The sequence below is a fragment of the Mirounga leonina genome, unplaced genomic scaffold (assembly GCF_011800145.1).
Source record: "Mirounga leonina isolate KUSES-001 unplaced genomic scaffold, KU_Mleo_1.0 Mir_168, whole genome shotgun sequence".
Taxonomy (NCBI): domain Eukaryota; kingdom Metazoa; phylum Chordata; class Mammalia; order Carnivora; family Phocidae; genus Mirounga; species Mirounga leonina.
The window spans coordinates 49,578,075-49,602,527 of record NW_023270426.1 but is presented as its reverse complement, the minus strand read 5'-3'; the positions used below and the strand labels follow the sequence as shown (position 1 = coordinate 49,602,527).

General features: G+C 36.2%; 1 protein-coding gene across 1 annotated transcript in view; it reads right to left on the bottom strand.

The window, feature by feature from the left end:
- SCAMP1 (secretory carrier membrane protein 1) overlaps positions 1 to 24,453 on the bottom strand; it is a 123,678-nt gene that overhangs the window by 20,377 nt on the left and 78,848 nt on the right. The window contains exon 7 of the mRNA XM_035014708.1: positions 8,244 to 8,345. Coding sequence (XP_034870599.1) covers positions 8,244 to 8,345 — 102 coding nt within the window. The remainder of the gene's footprint in view (positions 1 to 8,243; positions 8,346 to 24,453) is intronic.

Below are 24,453 nucleotides of genomic sequence, written 5' to 3'. Positions count from 1 at the left end.
AATCATATTCTATCCCTTCATCGTATTTACCCTTATTTTTGTACATATATAAGTTTTTCTTTCTTTAAAATTTTGGGAGGCACTTTCTTCTAACAGACCAAAATATGCCCAAAATCTAGTGTATGGCACTGATCTATTCACCAGCCTGATCATATTTGATCATATTCTTTCTTCTTTTTTTTTTTTCTTTTTTCTTTCTATCCCTTTCTTTTCCCCCAGTTTCAGGTTGCTTCTGATTTGTTTGGTGTATATTTTTCTGGGGTCATTGTTACCCTGTTAGCATTTTGTTCTCTCATTCATCTGTTCTCCTCTGGACAAAATGACAAGATTGAAAAACTCCCCTCAAAAAAAAAGAACAAGAGGCAGTACTGACTGCCAGGGACCTAATCAATATGGACATTACTAAGATGTCAGAACTAGAGTTCAGAATGACGATTATAAAGATACTAGCTGGGCTTGAAGAAAGGATGGAAGATACTAGAAAAACCCTTTCTGGAGAAATAAAAGAACTAAAATCTAACCAAGTCGAAATCAAAAAGGCTATTAATGAGGTGTAATCAAAAATGGAGGCTCTAACTGCTAGGATAAATGAGGCAGAAGAGAGAATTAGTGATATAGAAAACCAAATGATGGAGAATAAAGAAGCTGAGAGAGAGATAAACAACTACTGGATCACAAGGGCAGAATTCGAGAGATAAGTGATACCATAAGATGAAACAATATTAGAACAATTGGGATCCCAGAAGAAGAGAGAGGGGCAGAAAGCATACTGGAGCAAATTATAGCAGAGAACTTCCCTAATTTGGGGAAGGAAACAGGCATCAAAATCCAGGAGGCACAGAGAATCCCCCTCAAAATCAATAAAAATAGGTCAATACCCCGACATCTAATAGTAAAACTTACAAGTCTCAGAGACAAAGAGAAAATCCTGAAAGCAGCTCAGGACAAGAGGTCTGTAACCTACAATGTTAGAAACATTAGACTGGCAACAGAACTATCGACAGAGACTTGGCAGGCTAGAAAGGACTGGCATGATATATTTAGAGCATTAAACGAGAAAAATATGCAGCCAAGAATACTATATCCAGCTAGGCTGTCACTGAAAATAGAAGGAGAGATAAAAAGCTTCCAGGACAAACAAAAACTAAAAGAATCTGCAAACACAAAACTAGCCCTACAAGAAATACTGAAAGGGGTCCTCTAAGCAAAGAGACAGCCTAAAGGTAACATAGACCAGAAAGGAATAGAGACAATATACAGTAAAAGTCACCTTACAGGCAATACAATGGCACTAAATTCATATCTTTCAATAGTTACCCTGAATGTAAATAGGCTAAATGCCCCAATCAAAAGACACAGGCTATCAGATTGGATTAAAAAACAAGACCCATCGATATGCTGTCTGCAAGAGACTCATTTTAGACCCAAAGACACGTCCAGATGGAAAGTGAGGGGGTGAAAAACCATTTACCATGCTAATGGACACCAAAAGAAAGCTGGGGTGGCAATCCTATATCAGACAAATTCGATTTTAAACCAAAGACTGTAATAAGAGATGAGGAAGGACACGGTATCATACTTAAAGGGTCTACCCAACAAGAAGATCTAACAATTGTAAATATGTATGCCCCTAACATGGGAGCAGCCAATTATATAAGCCAGTTAATAACAAAATCAAAGAAACACATCGACAACAATACAATAATAGTAGGGGATTTAACATCCACCTCACTGAAATGGACAGATCATCTAAGCAAAAGATCAACAAAGAAATAAAGACTTTAAATGACACACTGGACCAAATGGGACTTCACAGATACATTCAGAACATTCCATCCCAAAGCAACAGAATGCACATTCTTCTCTAATGCCCATGGAACATTCTCCAGAACAGATCACATCCTAGGTCACAAATCAGGTCTCAACTGGTACCAAAAGACTGGGATTATTCCCTGCATATCTTCGGACCACAACACTTTGAAACTAGAACTCAATCACAAGAGGAAAGTCGGAAAGAGCTCAAATACATGGAGGCTAAAGAGCATCCTATTAAAGAATGAATGGGTCAACCAGGAAATTAAAGAAGAATTAACAAAATTCATGGAAACAAATGAAAATGAAAACACAACTGTTCAATATCTTTGGGATACAGCAAAGGTGGTCCTAAGAGGAAACTATATAGCAATACAAGCCTTTCTCAAGAAACAAGAAAGGTCTCAAATACACAATCTAACCCTACACCTAAAGGAGCTGGAGAAAGAACAGCAAATAAAGCCTAAATCCAGCAGGAGAAGAGAAATAATAAAGATCAGAGCAGAAATCAATGAAATAGAAACCAAAAGAACAGTAGAACAAATCAACGAAACTAGGAGCTGCTTCTTTTAAAGAATAAGATTGATTAAACCCCTGGCCAGACTTATCAAAAAGAAAAGATAAAGGACCCAAAAAAATAAAACCATGAAAGAGGAGAGATCAAAACCAACACCAAAAAAATACAAGAACATATTATCAGCAACTATATGCCAGCAAATTAGATAATCTGGAAGAAATAGATGCATTCCTAGAGATGTATAAACCACCAAAACTGAACCAGGAAGAAACAGAAAACCTGAACAGACCTATAACCACTAAGGAAATTGAAGCAGTAATCAAAAATCTCCCAACAAGAGCCCAGGGCCAGATGGCTTCCCAGGGGAATTCTACCAAACATTTCAAGAAGAATTAATACCTATTCTTCTGAAACTGTTCCAAAAAATAGAAATGGAAGGAAAACTTCCAAACTCGTTTTATGAGGCCACCATTACCTTGATCCCAAAACCAGACAAAGACGGAACCAAAAAGGAGAACTACAGACCAATATCCCTGATGAACATGGATGCCAAAATTCTCACCAAAATACTAGCCAATAGAATCCAACAGTATATTAAAAGGATTATTCACCACAACCAAGTGGGATTTATCCCTGCGCTGCAAGGTTGGTTCAACATCTGCAAATCAATCAATAGGATATAATACATTAATAAAAGAAAGAACAAGAACCATACGATCCTCTCAATAGAAGCAGAAAGAGCATTTGACAAAGTACAGCATCCTTTCTTGATCAAAACTCTTCAGAGTATAGGGATAGAGGGTACATACCTCAATATCATAAAAGCCATCTATGAAAAACCCACAGAGAATATCATTCTCAATGGGGAAAAACTGAGAGCTTTTCCCCTACGGTCAGGAACACGGCAGGGATGTCCACTATCACCAGTGCTAGTCAACATAGTATTAGAAGTCCAAGCCTCAGCAATCAGACAACAAAAAGAAATAAAAGGCATCTGAATCGGCAAAGAAGAAGTGAAACTCTCACTTTTCGCAGATGATATGATACTTTATGTGGAAAACCCAAAAGACTCCACCCCAAAACTGCTAGAACTCATACAGGAATTCAGTAAAGTGGCAGGATATAAAATCAATGCACAGAAATCAGTGGCACTCCTATACACCAACAATAAGACAGGAGAAAGAGAAATGAAGGAGTCGATCCCATTTACAATTGCACCCAAAACCATCAGATACCTAAATAAATCTAACCAAAGAGGCAAAGAATCTGTACTCAGAAAACTATAAAATACTCATGAAAGAAATTGAGGAAGACACAAAGAAATGGAAAAACGTTCCATGCTCATGGATTGGAAGAACAAATATTGTGAAGATGTCAATGCTACCTAGAGCAATCTACAAATTTAATGCAATCCCTATCAAAATACCATCCACTTTTTTCAAAGAAATGGAACAAATAATCCTACAATTTGTATGGAACCAGAAAAGACCCCGCATAGCCAGAGGAATGTTGAAAAAGAAAAGCAAAGCTGGCGGCATCACAATTCCGGACTTCCAGCTCTATTACAAAGCTGTCATCATCAAGACAGTATGGTACTGGCACAAAAACAGACACACAGATCAACGGAACAGAATAGAGAGCCCAGAAATGGACCCTCAACTCTATGGTCAACTAATCTTTGGCAAAGCAGGAAAGAATGTCCAATGGAAAAAAGATGGTCTCTTCAACAAATGGTGTTGGGAAAATTGGACAGCCACATGCAGAAGAATGAAACTGGACCATTTCCTTACACCACACACAAAAATAGACTCAAAATGGATGAAAGACCTAAATGTGAGACAGGAGACCATCAAAATCCTAGAGGAGAACACAGACAGCAACCTCTTCGGCCTCAGCCGCAGCAACTTCTTCCTAGAAACATCGCCAAAGGCAAAGGAAGCAAGGGCAAAAATGAACTATTGGGACTTCATCAAGATAAAAAGCTTTTGCACAGCAAAGGAAACAGTCAACAAAACCAAAAGACAACCGACAGAATGGGAGAAGGTATTTGCAAATGACATATCAGATAAAGGGCTAGTATCCAAAATCTATAAAGAACTTATCAAACTCAACACCGAAAGAACAAAGAATCCAATCAAGAAATGGGCAGAAGACATGAACAGACATTTTTGCAAAGAAGACATCCAAATGGCCAACAGACACATGAAAAAGTGCTCAACATTGCTTGGCATCAGGGAAATCCAAATCAAAATCTCAATGAGATACCACCTCACACCAGTCAGCTAAAATTAACAAGTCAGGAAATGACAGATGTTGGCGAGGATGCGGAGAAAGGGGAACCCTCCTACACTGTTGGTGGGAATGCAAGCTGGTGCAGCCACTCTGGAAAACAGTATGGAGGTTCCTCAAAAAGTTCGTAATAGAGCTACCATATGACCCAGCAATTGCACTACTGGGTATTCACCCCAAAGATACAGATGTAGAGATCCAAAGGGGTACGTGCACTCCAATGTTTATAGCAGCAATGTCCACAATAGCCAAACTATGGAAAGAGCCAAGATGTCCATCGACAGATGAATGGATAAAAAAGATGTGGTATATATATACAATGGTATATTACGCAGCCATCAAAAACAACAACAACAAAATCTTGCCATTTGCAACGACGTGGATGGAACTAGAGGGTATTGTGCTGAGCAAAATAAGTCAATCAGAGAAAGACATGTATCATATGATCTCACTGATATGAGGAATTCTTAATCTCAGGAAACAAATTCAGGGTTGCTGGAGTGGTGGGGGGTGGGAGGGATGGGGTGGCTGGGTGACAGACACTGGGGAGGGTATGTGCTATGGTGAGCATTGTGAATTGTGTAAGACTGATGAATCATGGACCTGTACCTCTGAAAGAAGTAATACATTATATGTTTAAAAAAAAAAAAAAGAAGATAGTAGGAAGGGAAAAATGAAGGGGGGGAATTCAGAGGGGGAGATGAACCACGAGAGACTATGGACTCTGAGAAACAAACTGAGAGTTCTAGAGGGTAGGGGGTGGGGGATGGTTTAGCCTGGTGATTGGTTTGGGTTTTTTTTTTAACATTTTACTTATTTATTTATTTATTTGACAGAGAGAGAGACACAGCGAGAGAGGGAACACAAGCAGTGGGAGTGGGAGAGGGAGAAGCAGGCTTTCCGCTGAGCAAGGAGCCCGATGTGGGGCTCGATCCCAGGACCCTGGGATCATGACCTGAGCTGAAGGCAGACACTTAATGACTGAGCCATCCATGCACCACTGGTGATGGGTATTAAAGAGGGCACGTATTGAATGGAGCACTGGGTGTTATACACAAACAATGAATCATGGAACACTACAGCAAAAACTAATGATGTAATGTATGGTGATTAACGTAACAAAATAAAATTTTAAAAAATTTTTTAAAATTTTTAAAAATTAAAAAAAAAGAAAATGAGCAAAAGACATGAAAAGATGTTTCATCAAGAGAATATAAAGAAGAAAATAATCACATGAAAAGATGTTCAACATCTTGAGTCACTGGAGAAATACAACTTAAAACCTCAGTGAGCTATCACTATACATCTATCAGAATAGCTAAAACTTTAAAAAGTGACAACACCAGTGCTGGTCAGGACATGAAGGCTAAGTCACTCATACATTGTTGGTGGGAATGTAACCCGGCAGAGCCATTCTGAAAAACAGTCTGTTAGTTTCTTAAAAATGACTAAACATGCGGGGCGCCTGGGTGGCTCAGTCGGTCAAGAGGCTGCCTTCGGCTCAGGTCATGATCCTGGAGTCCCGGGATCGAGTCCCGCATCGGGCTCCCTGCTCGGCGGGGAGTCTGCTTCTCCCTCTGACCCTCCCCCCTCTCATGTGCTCTCTGTCTCTCTCATTCTCTCTGTCTCAGATAAATAAATAAAATCTTAAAAAAAAAAAATGACTAAACATGCAATTTCCATATGAACCAACAATTATACTCTATGGTATATATCACAGAGAAGTGAAAATGGATGTTCACAAATGTTTACAGAGGCTAAGCCTAAAACTAGAAAGAGTCCAGAGTCCTTCAACTGGTGAATGATTAAACTGTAGTACATCCACAGTTTTACTCAGGAATAAAAACGAACAAACTACCGATACACACAATGACCTAGATGAATCTCCGGAGAACTATGCCAAGCACAAAAAGACAAAAGTTACATACCCTGTGATTCCATTTATATAACATTCTTGAAATGACAAAATAATAGAAATGATGAACAGATTAGTGACTACTGGGGTTAACAAGGAAATGAGGGCAGGAGGGAAGTGAATGTGCTCTAAAAGGGCAACATGGGAGATCCTTTGGTGATGGAAGTGTTCTTTATCTTTACTCTATCAATGTCAAGATCCTGGTTTTGACATGACACAATGGTTTTGCAAGATGTTACCAATGGAAAAAACTGGGTAAACAGTATTATTTCTTATAACTATGTGAATCTGCAATTATCTCAAAATAAATAAAAATTTTTAATTTTCTAAAAATCTGCTGAATCACAGGAGGTCTAGATATCTTAAAACACATCATCCTATATGCCCCCCTCACTAGCAGTCTACTGTGCTATGTGGCCACTACACAGTGTTATGCTCAATTTTAACACTTCTTTCTAAATTTGTGCTAAAAAGGAAAAGAAATTACTTCAATTTCATAAGAATAAAAAAAACTTGTGCTGTTAACATAAGCAGTATATTTTTAAATTAAACATTTAAAACATTTCCTTTCCCCCATATGCCAAAGACTAAATACACTATTTGAAATGATAATGTATGGGTTTTTTTAGAACTGATTTAAAGTATCCACATAGGGCGCCTGGGTGGCTCAGTCGGTTAAGCGACTGCCTTCGGCTCAGGTCATGATCCTGGAGTCCTGGGATCGAGTCCCGCATCGGGCTCCCTGCTCAGCAGGGGGTCTGCTTCTCCCTCTGACCCTCCTCCCTCTCATGCTCTCTGTCTCTCATTCTCTCACAAATAAATAAAATCTTAAAAAAAAAATAATGAAGTATCCACATAAATTCTCTGCATGTATGCATGAGCATTAAGGGATCCACAAAGCTACCTATAGTTGTCTGACTGCCAGTCTCCACTGTGATTCAGAACTAGCACACTAAATTTAAGTCTTCAATATACTCTACTTACATCCTTAGTTTTTGTAAACACTGCAGCAAAGTTGCCTTGTACATACTTTTGCTTATAAGAATTCAACAGTATGCAACTCAATTATAATAGAAGACAGGGAGTGATAATTTTAGAGATGTGTACTCTTCCACCCACCATTTCATTCAAGGAATGTTTGCTCCAAAGTGTATGAAGAGCCATACCCATCTGCCATTATCTCCTAGCCTGAGTCTAAATAATTTAGTTTCAGTTTCTGAGAGTCTCCCACAGAGTGAGCATTGCAGGGATCCCATTTTTCAAAGGTAAGTGTCCATGTGCATATGTGTGTATTTGTGTGTGTATGGAAACATATGTCTCTATACCTAAAATAGTGCTTTACACATAATAGATACCCTTTTCCTTAAAGTCCTAGAAGTTCTTTTCTCTCCCTTCCACAATCTTTGGCCCAGGTATTTGACCACTCCTCAGTATCCTTTTTACTCTTCCTCTTAGTGCCCTTTATATACACATTTTTAAACTAGATATAATATGCTGTTTTTAAAAAATGGCAACATAATTTTCAGTAGAATGGTTTGCCCAAAGGTTACATGCCTTTGACATTTTTTAAATTGCATTTTTTACTATTTTTACATTTGTTTACTTTTGCTAATCTGTCTTTTCTATGTTAACTATTTTTAGGAAGACAAAATTATGTAGAGATACTAGATAAACAGATTAAAACTAGAGTAATTAAAGTAAATGACTTACCAGTTGCCCCAATTATGAAATCCTGCAGCTTGGAGTACATGAACAGCAAACTGACAAATATAGACGAAGAAGAATACAAAGAATCTGAATGAACTGTCACTCCTTTAAAAAAAAAAAAAAGGGGGGGGGAGAGAAAGAAGAGTAAAGTGTCATTTTTCTCAATACCTTTATATTCACAATTCACATGAAGAAAGACAATCAAACACTGAGAAATAAAAATACCACTGGCAACTACTTAAGGCTACCAAGATAATGTATGTGAACCCTTTTTCCAAATACTCGATGACATTTTAACTCATTTTTTGTCCTTTCACTTTTCAACTGTATCACAAACATCTTGGCAAAAAAGTTTTTGTTTCCTTTTAAATTATTAAAGACTTTTGTTGAATTTAATTAACATACAATAAACTGCAACTATTTTTTTTTAAAGATTTTTTTATTTATTTGACTGAGAGATAGAGCACAAGTAGGCAGAGTGGCAGGAAGAGGGAGAGGGAGAAGCAGATTCCCCACCGAGCAGGGAGCCCGATGTGGGACTCGATCCCAGGACCCCGGGATCATGACCTGAGCCGAAGGCAGACACTTACCGACTGAGCCACCCAGGCGCCCCATTATAAACTGCCAATTTTAAATACACAATTTGATATGGTCTGACATATGTATATACCCATGCATCTATTTCAATCAAAATAGTAAGCATTCCCCAAAAGTCTCCTTGTGAACCTTGATAATCCCTCCCTCTTCATCCCACCCACTGCTTTCTGTCACTATAGTTTTCATATTTTAGAATTTTAAATAAATGAGATCATACAGTATATACTTTGTCTGCTTTCTTTCACTCAGCACAATTATTTTGAGATTCACTCGTTTTGTTGCACGCATCAAGAGTTCATTCCTTTTCACTGAGTAGCACTTCACTGTGCAGATACACCACAGTCTGTCAATTCATTCACCTACTGATAGACTTTTAGATAGTTTCTAGTGTTTTACTATTACAAATAAAGAGGCTATTAACATCCATGTATAAGTCTTCACATGAACATAAATTTCCTTTTCTCTTGGGTAACTACCTAAAAGTAGAATGGCTAGATCACATGATAGGTATATGTTTAACCTTTTAAGAAACTGCCAAACTGTTTTCCAAAGGAGTTATTCTATTTTATGGTCCCAGTGGCACTGTAGGAGTATGCCAGTTCCTCCACATATCACCAACACTTGAGTATGGTCAATCCTTTAAATTTTAGCCATTCTAGTAGGTATATAATAACTATCTCTTTTGGTTTGAATTTGCATTTTCCTAATAGCTAACATTAAGCTCTTTTTCATTGCCTTTTGCCATCCATCTATCTTCTGTGGTGGACTGTTAAAATCTTTTCCCAAGGTTTTAACTGTTTTTTCCTCTGTTAGGTTTTGTGCATTTGCATGTACCAGTCCTTTATCAAATACATGTTTGGCAGGATTGTTCTCCCAGTCTCTGGTTTATCTTTTCATTCTTTGCAGAGTGTCTTTCAAGGGTTTCCTATTAAGTCTTCAAATTAAGTAATGTTAGCTCTCCAAATTTCTTGTCCTTTTTCAAAGTTGTTTTGGTTATTCTAGGCTTTTACATTTCTATATGCCTTTTAGAATCACCTTGTTTGATTCTATAAAACATCATGCTGGGGTTTTTATTGAAATTGCATTGCATTTACAGATCCATTTTGAGAGAATTCACACCACAATAACATCAAGTCTTCCCAACCATTAACAAAGTATATGTCTCCATTTATATTTTCTACACAAATGACCAAATGATCTGCAAATAAAGACAGTTTTACTTCTTCCTTTCTAATCTGGATGCTTTTCTTTCTTTTTCTTGCCTGTTTATATTGGACAGAACTTCCACAACAATGTTTTATGGAAGTGTTGAGAATGAACATCTTTATCTTGTTCTTGATCTTGGTAGAAAGATTTAGTCTTTCACCATTAAGTATGGTGTTAGCTGTTAGTTTTTCATAGATGCTCTTGACCAAGTGGAGAAAGTTCTTTTTTTTTTTTTTTTTAAGATTTATTTATTTATTTTAGAGAAAGGGATAGAGAGCACACACGGGGGGGTGGGGCAGGGAGCAGAAGGAGAGGGAGAGAGAGTCTCAAGCGGACTCTACCCTGAGTGCAGAGTCCGATACAGAGCTCGATGCCACAACCCTGAGATCACAACCTCAGCCAAAAACAAGAGTCAGACACTTAACCAACTGTGCCACCCAGGTGCCCTGCTAAAGTTCTCTTTTTTCTAAGTTTACTGAATATTTTCATCATGAGTGACTGAGTACTGTACTTTGTCAAATGCTTCTACATCAAGATAATCATATAATATGGTGAATTATGCTAATTAATTTTAAATGTTAAACCAGCCTTGAATTCCTGGAAAAGTTCTACCCACTTGATTATGACATGGTATCCTTTTAACATATTATTGGATTTGATTTGTTTGGCAAGATTTTCAACCATCCCAAATTTACTCCATTTTCTTTTCATCACAGTGACCATTCCAACCCCAAAACACATTTTTCAAGGCCCTTAACATTTCAACTTTCTCAGTCTCAACATAAAACTGTTTTCTTCACCAGAGACGAAAACCTCAACTTTCTTCTCCATATAATGATTTTCAAAGTTTATATATACCACCAATCCTCCTTATTGCTTATCTGTGAGGAGGAAGTATCACTCATTTCAAAATTAACACTTGCATAAAAATCTTCAGTCCATCATTCTAGTTCCTCTGGAGCACTCTATTTATGTAGTTACTTATCTTCTCTCCTAGCTTGTGTCTTCAGTTCTTCGACTAGGATCTTTCCCAGTGTATAAACACATAGTTCTCATCTTCAACTAGCCTTCTTTTAACCCTATCTCCCCTGCTAAACTTCCACCTACTTGATCTCCCTCTTTCCCTTCAGTAAGTCTTGATTTCCTCTACTTCCCTCTTCTCATTCACTTCTCAACCCACTGTAACTTGGCCTTTCCTCATCTATTCCTCCAGAGGTACTTCAAAATCATGGGCAATCTATGAATTTCCAAACCAAATTTCTCAAGTCTCTATTTTTTTTTAATGGAATCTGACACTAAAGATCTTCCTTAAACACTCTTTGACCTTGGCTTCTATAATATTACCCACTTCTACTTTTGTTTCTCCTCAAATCTAGACTGCTTCTCAGTCTCTTATTTCAAGATCCACCTCCATGTCATATTGTAAAACTGTCTTTACAGGAAGGTTCCTTAGTTGATGCTTATATCTTCTAATGTATGATCCACCAAGAACAGGATGAAGTTCAAATAATGTAACCCAGTGTTTGTGTGTGTGTATCTTCATAATAGACTGGAAGAATATGTCTTGCTATTTCAATGCTTTTATTTACACTGTGTCTAAAATGCCCAATACAGTCCTCTTTCCTGCCTGGCAAACATGCACTCAGCTTTTAAGATGAATCACTAAGTCTACCCCACACTAAAATAGAGGACAGTTAAGCTCTAACCCTTAGAAAGAGAAGAATCCACAATTATTATTTGGAATTCTGTATGTAAGATTTGTCCTTTCAGCTCCATCTGTTTATTCATCATTTTTTCCTATCAGTATGGACTCATGGATATTTATTTCATTCTTTAGGTTAAAATTAAACACTATCATTATTTTGTTGCTAAAACTATTCCAGCTTTAGCCTTTTAGATTCTATTTGCTTAAGTACCTGATCTCTGCTTATTTAGTATTTTCCTTGCTTTAGAATCAGCCATTTCTCCAAAGTGCAAAAAAGCAGATTTTAGTGGTTCATGAATGTTTTTTCTATATTAGATTTAAATCAAATGGTTCCACCTTTCACAGTAATTTATTAGTAATATATTACACCAAAGTTGGTATTACTTACTGACCATAAAACTTAGAAAACTCAACCAACAAAAAACAAACAAGCAACAAAAAGTTCACAATATTGCTATTTTTATTAATAACAAATAGAAGGGCGCCTGGGTGGCTCAGTTGGTTAAGTGACTGCCTTCGGCTCAGGTCATGATCCTGGAGTCCCGGGATCGAGTCCCGCATCGGGCTCCCTGCTCGGCGGGGAGTCTGCTTCTCCCTCTGACCCTCCTCCCTCTCATGCTCTCTGTCTCAAATAAATAAATAAAATCTTTAAAAAAAAAAAAAAAAACAAATAGAAATCCCATGTACGCTTCATTTCTCCAGGCTAAAACTTGGTAAACAAATACCACTTTTAATCAATTTTTTTACTCTTTTCAAATAGGTACTGCTAAAATATATTTCTATTTCCCTATCCCTTTAGTAGAAAAAGATCCTAACTTAGAATTCTTTTTCTTGTTTGAGTTTTACTTCATTACCTGTTTACCAAGAAACCATATTATCAAAATGGTTAAAATTATAAAGGGAATATATACTCTGAATAAGAGCTTCCTACATAATGTCTAAAGGCTTCACAAAAGCTGCTTCAGTTCCCAAAGAAGGATCTTTCTTTGTTCCAAACTCACAGATATATTCTAGAAGCGGCAATTGCCTAATAACAGCCTCTAGTTAAGAAATCTATTAGAAAATACAGAATATGTTTTCAAGTCCTACTAAGGAAGTCCTACTAAAAAGCAAATATTTCTAAAATATTGCTTTCAGATACAAATTGAAGAATGTTAAAATTGGTTCACCTTCCTCTTTTATACGTACAGTTAGTACATATAAATGTAAAGTTAGCTTACTAAACTGATCAAATAGAAACCCCAAAGTCTTTGAAACCCGTTTGGTCTACTTCTGTTTTTTTGAACAGGCTAGAAACTTTTCTCAATATATCTTCTTTACTTTATGTGATTAACCAATTTTTCTGTTTGTGGACAAGGAGACAGTAAAATTCATTTCACTATACACCTACCATGTAAATATAAATGATAATTTTAAAACACTTCAAATTTCTCTGAGATATAAACTCCATATAATTAGTCAACTACCTGAACTCTTACCTCTAAGAGTACACAAATCTTCTATATAATCTATTCAAATTATTAAAAATGCAAAATTAGTCAAATTCAAATTTTAAAAAGGTTGCCTCATTTTTAAAGAAGATTTATTTATTTAAGAGAGAGAGAGAGGGAAAGCAAGTGAGAGAAAGTGAGAGTAGGGGAAGGGGCAGAGGGGGAGGGAGAGGGAGAGAGAGAGAATCCCAAGCAGACTCCCTGCTGAGCACAGAGCCCGATGTGATGTGGGGCTCGATCCCACAACCCTGAGATCACAACCTGAGCTGAAATCAAGAGGCAGACACTCAATCCACTGAGCCACCCAGGTGCCCCAGGTTGCCTCATTTTTAACTAAACAAGAAGTCACTGAAAATATAGCTCTTTATATCAAAGTGACATAAAAATATGGATCTGACTATCCTGTGAAAACAATTTTACAATATGGGGTTATATTCCCTGCCAAAAACCTAAAAGTTATTAAAAATTTATATGCAAAAAACTGAGCTAATCACAGTGTTAAGAAGTATATTAAGTATAAATAACTTCCCATATACAGAAGAGAGGAAAACTCTGTAAAGTGTAAATTAACAAATTTGACCAATACAACATCACATGAATATCAAGTTCATTTGAGATGCTTGAGGGAAAAGCCAGGTAAGCCTGCAAGAAGACTGGTGAAGGGTTGTAAAGGGATAGAGCCAAAATGAGGAGTCCAGGAGAAAAAAACATCATCAGGGGTGTAGAAGGACTTCTGCTGGCATCCAGAACCAAAAGGGGTAGGTCTTGTATATAGGTAAAGATTAGGAAATAAACTTTAAATAATCCAGCTTGTATATAGCTATTTCAAGCCAAAGAAGAAAAAATACAAATATACTTGAAAAAACTATTATCAACTAATTTAAGCTAAGCAGTTTTAAATCGTAATCTGCCTCGTTTACAATCAAGTATTTATGGTACTGTGAATATGTTTTCATAATAAACCCACCTACGTAATCTATTTCCTCATCAGAATCAATCAATCAATAATAAAAGCTTTCTACTACTTGTCATCCTAGCTCTTCCAGATCAAAGTCTACTAGAAAACTGAATCTCAAATAAGCCAGTTGGATTTGCCTTAGTGTCTTCAAATAATATACTGCCAAGTTACAACCTACTTTTTTTTTTTTAAGATTTATTTATTTGAGAGAAAGAGAGCACGCGAGCAGGGGAGGGGCAGAGGGAGAGAAGAGAATCTCAAGCAGACTCCCCACTGAGTGTAGAGCCCAACCACAAGGCTCAATCCCACAACCCAGGAGATCACAACCTGAGCCGAAGCCAAGAGCCAGACACTCAATGAACTGAGCCACCCAGAGGCCCCAGAGAAAGAGAATCTTAAGCAGGCTCCACACCCAGTGCAGAGCCCCACATAGGGCTCAATTTCACAACCCTGAGATCATGATCTGAGCCAAAATCAGAAGTCAGATGCTTAACCAACTGGGCCACCCAGGTGCCCTGTTTACAACACCTTAAAACAAAAAAATTCTCCCCTAAATTTTCATAATAAGTTCTCAGAAATAGATTTATATGATCTTAAAAGTATATTTCACATTACCTATCAGTATCAGAGATATTAATTACAACTACAGTTTGGGGAAGCAGAGAAGAAAAGGTATCTTATCATTTCAAAAGAGCTAACAAAAATTTTACATTTGTAAAATGTATAAGGAAGCTCCCATGATACCGGAGCGCAGCACAACTTAAGTAAAATACTAATAAACATTTTACGTTCGGTAACTTGGCATAGTAGTTAAGAGCATGTAGCTTTATAGACAGACTTGGGTTTGAATCCAAAAGTCTCCCATTAAAAGTTGTGTAACTTCAAGCAAAATCTAAGCCTAAATCTGAGATTTTCTATTTACAAAATGGGAGTAACAGTAGAATCTACTTTTATATGAATGAAACAGATATAAAGAGCTTAGCAGCAAATGTATCGGCACATAGTAAGTAATCAATAAATGTTACTTGTTGGTACCTCTACTGCACTAGTACAATACTACACTAAAACGGTTTTGTTCACAGGCTATTCTGCTTACACAAGTGATATTTGGCCTCTGACAAGATCCTGAGCATTTCTGGGACATGGCTGGTAACTTCACTACTACTAAGAGAACAAAGTAATACATAAAATTCTTACTGATGTAAAGACATTACAATAAAAGGAAACTACAAAGTACAGCTACTTTCCTTGTCTTAGTTACTTTGGGATGCAACCCCATCTTCCTTCTAATAATTTTGTGCTGAAATCAATTCTTTCTCCAAGAACAGGTGTTCCACAGATAGCTTTAAAAAGAAACAGCACGAACCCACCCAGATTGTGCATAAAATTTTGCATGTGTGTATTTTTCTTAAAAAGAGGACTCAAAAATTTTAGATTCATAATGGAGTCTGTGACATAAAAACCATTAAAAAACCACTCACTAGATTAGTCTAAATGAAAAAGCACAGGACTCTAGACTTTGTCTTCCTCCCATCTATGCTATGCCTAAAGCAGAGATGCATAATAAAAGGTTCACATGTAATGAAATTTTAAACCTAGACCTGGGTTCAAGGTCTATAACCTCTACACTTAACACTCTATCCTCTACACCTGACTCTGTATTTTGTAATAATAGCTAACATTTATTGAACATTATGTGTCAGTGACCAAGGCAAACACATGCATTATCCATTTAATGTTTACAATACCCACTGTGAGGTAGGCAATAATACTGACTCCATTTTACTGATGTATAAACAGATTTAGAGAGGTTAAGTGATCCAAATGCAGAGCTGGTAATAGAAATGCTGAGACTCGCCTGTGTATCTGTGAAGCTAATGTTTTTAACCATGGGATAAATCTATCCCTAGGCTATTATTTCACATCCATTTTGCCCAAGAAAGCCAATTATGTATCAATAGGATACCACTCTCTAAATTAACTTCAAATGCTCAATGTAGTGTTTTGTATATAGGGGAAGATTATAAATTTTCTTTCCACTCGTAATAATTTAGTTCTTTAAAAATACTCCCTTTTAAGAAGAGTCAAGGCGGTTACGACTGAAAAAATACTTTTGTAACTTATCAGAAAACAAGGACTGAAATTTACTAAAACTTTTACTTGATTAAGCAAAAATTTACCTAACAACTAAAATCTCACAGCTGAATTGCCTTCAATTTAGAAAGCATAAACAGCTAAAATCAGCCAGGAGTCAACCATTTAAACAACTTAATATCTATAATCCTATTATTTCCACACAACAAGTTTCCTAATTACTTAATCTACTTTGAAATATCCTTTTATCCCCTCAACTATTTCCTTAAATGTTCACATATATTTAAATTCTAAATCAACTATCTTAATTTCATATTGCAAGTTAGTAAGTATGTACTGCTTCTTACATATAGTAAAATGCCATAGAGAAAAATAATATATCTCATGGAATATTACTGAAAACAAATAACTCTTATTAAATAAACTAAAAACTTTATCACCAATATCAATTCACCTTGAATTTCTTATTAAAGGGGTTTTACTTATTTTAATATAAATTATGTATGTTACAGATACATTACATATATTTATCTATATATATGTAAGTAAATATATGCACATGTATCATTCTGCTCTGTTCTATATCTAAACTACTCTTAACTATACCATATATAAATGTTTCTTACCTACCTGTTTTTGCCATTCAAGGAACAATGCTACTCACCTTGTGTTTTCTTTTATTATCAGGTGTGTGCAAAATAACCAGCTAAGAGAACAAAGAATCTAGAACTAACTGATCAAAAGATATTTTAAAAACATTTGTCTCATCAACCTTAAATTATTTCATATTTACTGAAAATCTCTACTACTGTAAAGTGCTAGGGATTTTAAAACTCTACAGCTAACACCACCTTCCTCATCTCAGCTGGAATATAAAAGGCATACTTGAAAGTCACTTGACCGTTGAACAACACAGGTTTGAACTGTGTAGGCCCACTTATACATGGATTTTTTTCAATAAATGTGCTGGTAATTTTTTTTGGAGATATGCAACAATTTGAAAACACAGACAAACCATGTAGCCTAGAAATATCAAAAAAAGAGAAAGTTATGTCATGAACACAACTATATGTAGATACTAAACAATTTTGCACATTTTATGGTAGTAAATAAATTTATCATAAAAAGTTATCACATATTATGCATACAACACCTAGACTGTACATGACACCATTTATAGTCAAGAGACACATAAACAAGTGTAAAGATGTGGTATCAAATGATAAATTAATGGCAGTACATACTGTTTCATATAACAGTTTTGTAACAGTTTCATACCCACCTCCTGTTGCTATTGTGGTGAGCTCAAGTATTGCCAGTACCTGCTTAAAATACCACGTCATATTAGTATCTCTGGGTAAGCAGATCATCTCCCTAGTAAGTTGCATACTGCAGTAAAAAGTGATCTCTCACAATTCTTGCATATTTTTCATTGTGTTTAGTACAATATAGCAAACCTTGAATAACACCATGAGACCCATAAAAACTAGGGATGCTGGAAGTGCTTCCAAGAACAGAGAAAAGTCATGACATTGCAAGAAAAAGTTGAATTGCTTAATACATACCATAGGTTGAGAGGTCTGCAGCTGCGGCTGCCCATCATTTCAAGATAAATGAATCCAGCATAAGGAAATTCATGAAGCCATCACTGTATCTACACTAGCAGGTGCAAAGACCTTACATTTTTTGCTAAATGCCCTTTTATCTCATACTGAAAATGCAGCTTTTATGTGGGTGCAAGAATGCTATAATAAAGGCGTATCTATCTAACATAATCAAGAAGAAGTGAGGTCATTACATGACAACTTAAAGCAAAAGGAAGGTGAAGGATTTAAAGCTGGAGAATTTAATGCTAGCAAAAGGATGGTTTGATAATTTTAGGAAAAGGTTTGGCTTAAAAAATATCAAGATAACAGTTTTCCTGACAGCAGACAAGCTCGCAGATGCCATTAAGAAAATCACTGAGAAGAAAAGATATTTGCCAGAACAGGTGTTTAAGGCAGATGAAAGTGCCCTATTCAAGAAAAAAAGAATGCCACAAAGGACATTTAATAGTAAGGAAGAGAAGAGTGCACCAGGATTTAAGGGAGGAAGGGACAGGCTAACTCTACTGTTTTGTGCAAATGCAGTCGGGTTTATAATCAAGACTGCCCTTATCTATAAAGCTTTTAACCTCCAAGCCTTCAAGGGAAAAGATAAACACCCGTCGCCAATCCTTTGGCTGTACAACAAGAAGGCCTGACAAGAGACAAAGCAATCAAAAGAAACAAACTCAGATACAGCTTGGATGTCAGCACTATAAAGAATTTAAAGTAACTATGATTAATATGTTCAAGACTGAAGTCACAAAGGTGGACAACATGAATGAACAAAAGAAGAATCTCAGCATATATATAAGCTGTAAGAAATAACTGAACAGACATGGCAAAAAGAAAACATGAAAGCAGACAGAAGAATACCTCTGACAAGCTCATCAACACACTCAAAACAGCCAAGGGTGAACTTGTAGAAATTACACAAAATGAAATGCAGAGATAAAAAAGAGTGAAGAAAAAAATAATAGAGCACCCAAAAGATGTAGGGCAGTATCAAACAGTCCAAATTATGTGTAGTAAGAATTCCTGGAAAGAGAAGGAAAAAAAAAATTATCTGAAAAATGATAAATGAGAATTTTCCAAAGTTAACAAGAGACTCCAAACCACAGATCCAAGAACATGACAGAACAGTTAAGGATACAAACCAAGACACATACCACTACATACACATATGCACACCACACACGATCACATTCAAAATGCCCAGGGCACACTGGGCATAAGACACATTCAAAAAAAAAAAAAAGAAAGAAAGAAAGAAAGAAAGAAGAAGAATTACAGAAGACTTATTAGAACGTTTACAAGCCAGAACACAAAATGATATGTTTCAAGTACTGAATAAACAAAACCGTGAAGCAAGAATTCTATACCCAGTGAAGGTATCTTTAATAAAATGAATGGAAAATAAAGATTTTTTTCAGACAAAAACTAGAGAACTGGTTACCAGTAGACCTGTACTAAAAGAAATATTAAAGGAGGGGCGCCTGGGTGGCTCAGTTGTTAAGTGTCTGCCTTCAGCTCAGGTCATGATCCCAGGGTCCTGGGATCGAGCCCTGCATCGGGCTCCCTGCTCTGCGGGAAGCCTGCTTCTTCCTCTCCCACTCCCCCTGCTTGTGTTCTTGCTCTCACTGTGTCTCTCTCTGTCAAATAAATTTAAAAAAAAAAAAAGAAAAAGAAATATTAAAGGGAATTCTTCTAGCAAAATAATTATGATGGGAAAAATGAAGGGGGGGAACTCAGAGGGAGAGATGAACCATGAGAGACTATGGACTCTGAAAAACAAACAGGGTTTTAGAGGGGAGGGGGGAAGGGGGATGGGTTAGTGTGGTGATGGGTATTAAGGAGGGCACGTACTGCATGGAGCACTGGGTATTATATGAAAACAATGGATCGTGGATCACCACATCAAAACTAATGATGACTACCATAACATAATAAAAAAACAAAAAAAGCTAAAAAAAAAAAAAAGAAATAGGGATGGAAATTTTTTTTAAAATGAAGAGCAAAAAAAATGGCATTAATGAAGGCAAATAAATACAAAATTTATTTTTCCTCATTTTTAATTCTTCTAACAGAGAAACGACTGCCTGCAGCAAGAACAATAGCGATGTACTATGTGTCCCTAGTGTATGTAAAAATAAACTATATAACAAAAATAGCACCAAGGATGGAGTAAGAAAATGAGACTATCCTGCTGGAAGGTCCTTACAGTACACATAAACAAGAATATTATTTTAACACAGATTCAGATTAAAGATGTATATTATAAAAACTCAGTCATCACTCAAAAAAGATGTTGGTAAAAGGTAGAAACAATGAAAAAACATGAAACCATAAAATGTTTTAAAAATAATCCCAAAGAAGGCAAAATGAAAAAGAAACAAAGAACAGTTGGAATAGAAAACAGCTCATAAAAAGAGAGATTTTAATCCAACCAGATCAAGTAATGTAAAGGACATAAGCACACTAATTAAAAGAGAGAGATTTGGGGCGCCTGGGTGGCTCAGTCGATTTACGCGTCTGCCTTCGGCTCAGGTCATGATCCCGGGGTCCTGGGATCAAGCCCCGCATCCTGCTCAGCGGGAAGCCTGCTTCTCCCTCTCCCACTCCCCCTGCTTGTGTTCCCTCTCTTGTTGTGTCTCTCTCTGTGAAATAAATAAAATCTAAAAAATCCCCCACAACCCTAAGTCATATTACTAAAGGCAAATTTACAGCAGTTCCTTTTACCTAGTACATCAAGTCTAGCTAGCAAGTAAAAATTACAAAGTATATGAAAATGCAAAAAATACAGTTTGAGGAGACAGGAAGCTCAGATATGGCTGCGATGTTGGAATTACCACAGCAGAAATTTCACAATGATTAGTTGCATAGGCCTCCAATGTATAAAGTAGACAGCATGCAAGATGAAATTAGCAATATAAGTAAGCAGAGAGATGGAGAGAGATGGAGAAACGAAGAAAGAGCAAGCAGAAATGCTCAACGTCTAAACCACTGTAGCAGAAATAAAGATTGCCTTTGATGGGCTTATTAGTAGACTGGACATGGTTGAGGAAAGAATGTGAGCCTGAGGACATCTTGACAACAACCTCCAAAAATAAAAAGCAAAGAGAAAAAGACTTTTAAAAAAATTAAAGGAGGGCGCCTGGGTGGCTCAGTTGGTTAAGCGACTGCCTTCAGCTCAGGTCATGATCCTGGAGTCCCTGGATCGAGTCCCGCATCGGGCTCCCTGCTCGGCGGGGAGTCTGCTTCTCCCTCTGACCCTCCCCCCTCTCATGTGCTCTGTCTCATTCTCTCTCAAATAAATAAATAAAATCTTTAAAAAATAAATAAAAAATAAAAAAATAAAAAAAATTAAAGGATATCCAAGGATTATGGGACAACTATAAAAGTTGTAAAATATACAAAACAGGAATGCCAAAAGAAAAAAGAAAGGAGAGAATATTACAAACAATTATGACTAAGAATTTCCCCCAATTAATGTCAATTACCAAATAACAGATCCAGGAAGCTCAGAGAACACCAAACAGAAGTGCATCAAGGCAAATTATATTCAAACCAAAAAACTCAAAGATAAAGAAAAAATCTTGAAAAAAGCCAGAGGAAAAAAACACATTAGCTATAGAGAAACAAAAGTAATAATTACATCCAATATCTCCTCAGAAATCATGCAAAGAAGTAGACAGTTCAGTAAAATATTTAGTGTTGAGAGAAAAAAAAAGCTACCAACCTAGAATTCTGAACCCTGTAAAATTATTCCTCAAAAGCAAAGGAGAAAAAAATGATATAAAACAACAAACAAAAATTGAAGGTATTTGTTGCTAGCAGACCGCCCTTGCAAGAAATATTAAAAGAAGTTTTACAGAGAGAAGGAAAATAATATGTCAGAAAAAGATCCACCTAAAGGAAGAGCATCGGAGAAGGAGTAAATGAAGGAAAAAGGCTTATCTATGTGTAGATAAATGCTTACATATAAGTGACAAGAATGACAACAATTATAAAAAGGAAAGGAGGAAGATATTAGGATTATTTTGATATTATAAAATACTCCCAAGAAGTGGTATATGTTACTTAAAAGTGAATGTGGATTAGTTGTAAATGCATACTGTAGACTCTAGGAATCAACAGATTGAGAAAAAGCATTTGACAAAATCCAACACTCATTCATGATATAAACTCTTAGTGAATTATCTACAAAAACCTACAGCTAACATCACACTTCATGGTGAGGAACTGGGAAGCTCTCTCTCTAAGATGAGGAACAAGGCAAGAGAACCCCTTACCACAGTGTGTCAAAATCAAACTGAAAGTCCAAGTTAATGCACTAGGACAAGAAAAACAAACAAAAGGTATAAAGACTGAGAAAGAAGGAATTAAACTATCTTTGTTTGCAGATAACATGATCATCTACATAGAAAATATGAAAGAATCAACAAAACCTCCTGAACTCATAAGCAATTAATGCAAAGTGGCAGGATACAATGTTAATATACAAAAATCAATTGCTCCACCACATAGCGGCAATGAACAAGTGGAATTTGAAGTTAAAAACACAATACCATTTACAATACCACCCAACAAATGAAATACGCAGGTATAAATCTAACAAAGTATGTACAAGATATGAGGAAAATTACAAACTCTGATAAGAGAAATCAAGGAAATAAATGGAGATACAGTCCATGTTCAAGGATAGAAGAGTCAATACTGTCTAGATGTCAGTTTTTCCCAACTTTTCCATAGATTTCCTTACTTGAAGGAGTTGAAAACTTGTATCAACACAAAAACCTGCACACAAATGTTGACAGCAATTTTATCCATAATTGCCAAAAAGAACAAAGCAATGAAGATGCCTTTCAGTAACTGAATGAGTAAATAAGCCGTTGTGCATCCAAAGGAATTCATTGAACACTAAAAAGAAATCAGTTATCAAGCCATGAAAAGACACAGATGACATTTCTAATAGAGGCCAATATGAAAAGTCTACATACTGCATGACTCCAACAACAGGACCTTCTGGAGAAGACAAAACGATGGAGATAATAAAAAGATCAGTAGTTGCCAGGGGTTGGTGGAGGAAAGGATGAAAAGGCAAAACACATAGGATTTTTATGGCAGAGAAATTACTCTGTATGAAACTATATACATAGTGGATACATATGTTATTCTATTTATTCAAACTCTAAAAGGGACAACATCAAGAGTGAACCCTAATATGAAATACAGTCTTCAAGTGATAATAATGTGTCAATGTCAGTCTATCAATTTTAACAAATGTACCACTCCAATGGTGATACAGGTAACAGAGACAGCTATGCATATGTGGGAGCAAGAGGTATATGAGAAATCTCTGCACCTTATTCCCAATTTGGTTAACTTAAAATTGCTCTAAAAAATAAAATCCATTAATAAAAAATTAAAAATATACCTCGATCTCCAGTTAAACAGACAAGTTTACCTCTACTCTCTCTCAAAGTGCCACTAAAATGACAGTAAATAATTTTGTTTCTGGGTTGTTTTTTTTTTTAATGTATAAAACCACAGAAACAAAAACAAAGAGAAGATGATGGTAACAAAATTTTGTAAGCTGGAAAGGAGACAGGCAAGTAGTAACTGATCAACAAACAAAACTGAAATTCAAGTCAACAATAGAGAAAGTTAAGAAACAAACTGAAAAAGTGTTAACCTAAGAAAACCTAAAAAATTAGAAACAAAAGCTATCTCTACAAAGTAACATGCAAGCAGGGGTAAAGACCCGAAGACTGGCTGAAAGTCTATATAAAAAGCAATTTGACTTCAGATCCTTGCCCCCCATTCTGAGGGCAAATGCCATTCTATAACCAAGGCAGAAGACTGGACACCTACCTCCTGGAGAAACTGAACCAAAGGGAATCCGAAACCAAGACACCAGAATCTGAAACCAAGAATCAGAACCTCAGTCATACCAAAAACAGAAATTCAGTGAACATTCATAGTCTGAGGATACCCAGTCTCCTTTTCACACAACTCTGAAAACAACAGTAGCCCGATTAATCTCATGTTAGAGAGTAAAATAACAGCACTCTGAAACATTTGTTTCTAAGGAAAATACATCACTGCAAGAGAAAAACAAAACAAAAATACCTACCAACAGAGGCAGCATGTGAATGGAATGGTTCAGCTATATCATTCTACTTTACAGAGGCTACTCAAAGGTCCTACTCACACTCAAAGAACTTCAATTCACTTCATAGTGCATATTTTTTTAAGTTTTTTTTTTATAATTTGAGGTTATATGTGTAATAGTTTAAAGAGTCAAAAAGTCTACATGGTTATTTCAAAAAATGAGTTATCTTCCACCCACAATTCTTCCACAACCCATTGCCATTCTTCAGATGTAACCATTTTTAATTCTTAACTATTTAGATACTTATCTCCACAACCTTGAGCATTGTATTTATATTACTACTACTTGATTTTTCTTTTGAACATTAAATAGCAACTTACTATTCCAGAAATAAGGATTTTGCTTTCCTTTAAATCCTTCTTCCCTACCTCTAGCCCCACCCTGCACAGAGACACTTTGTTTCCA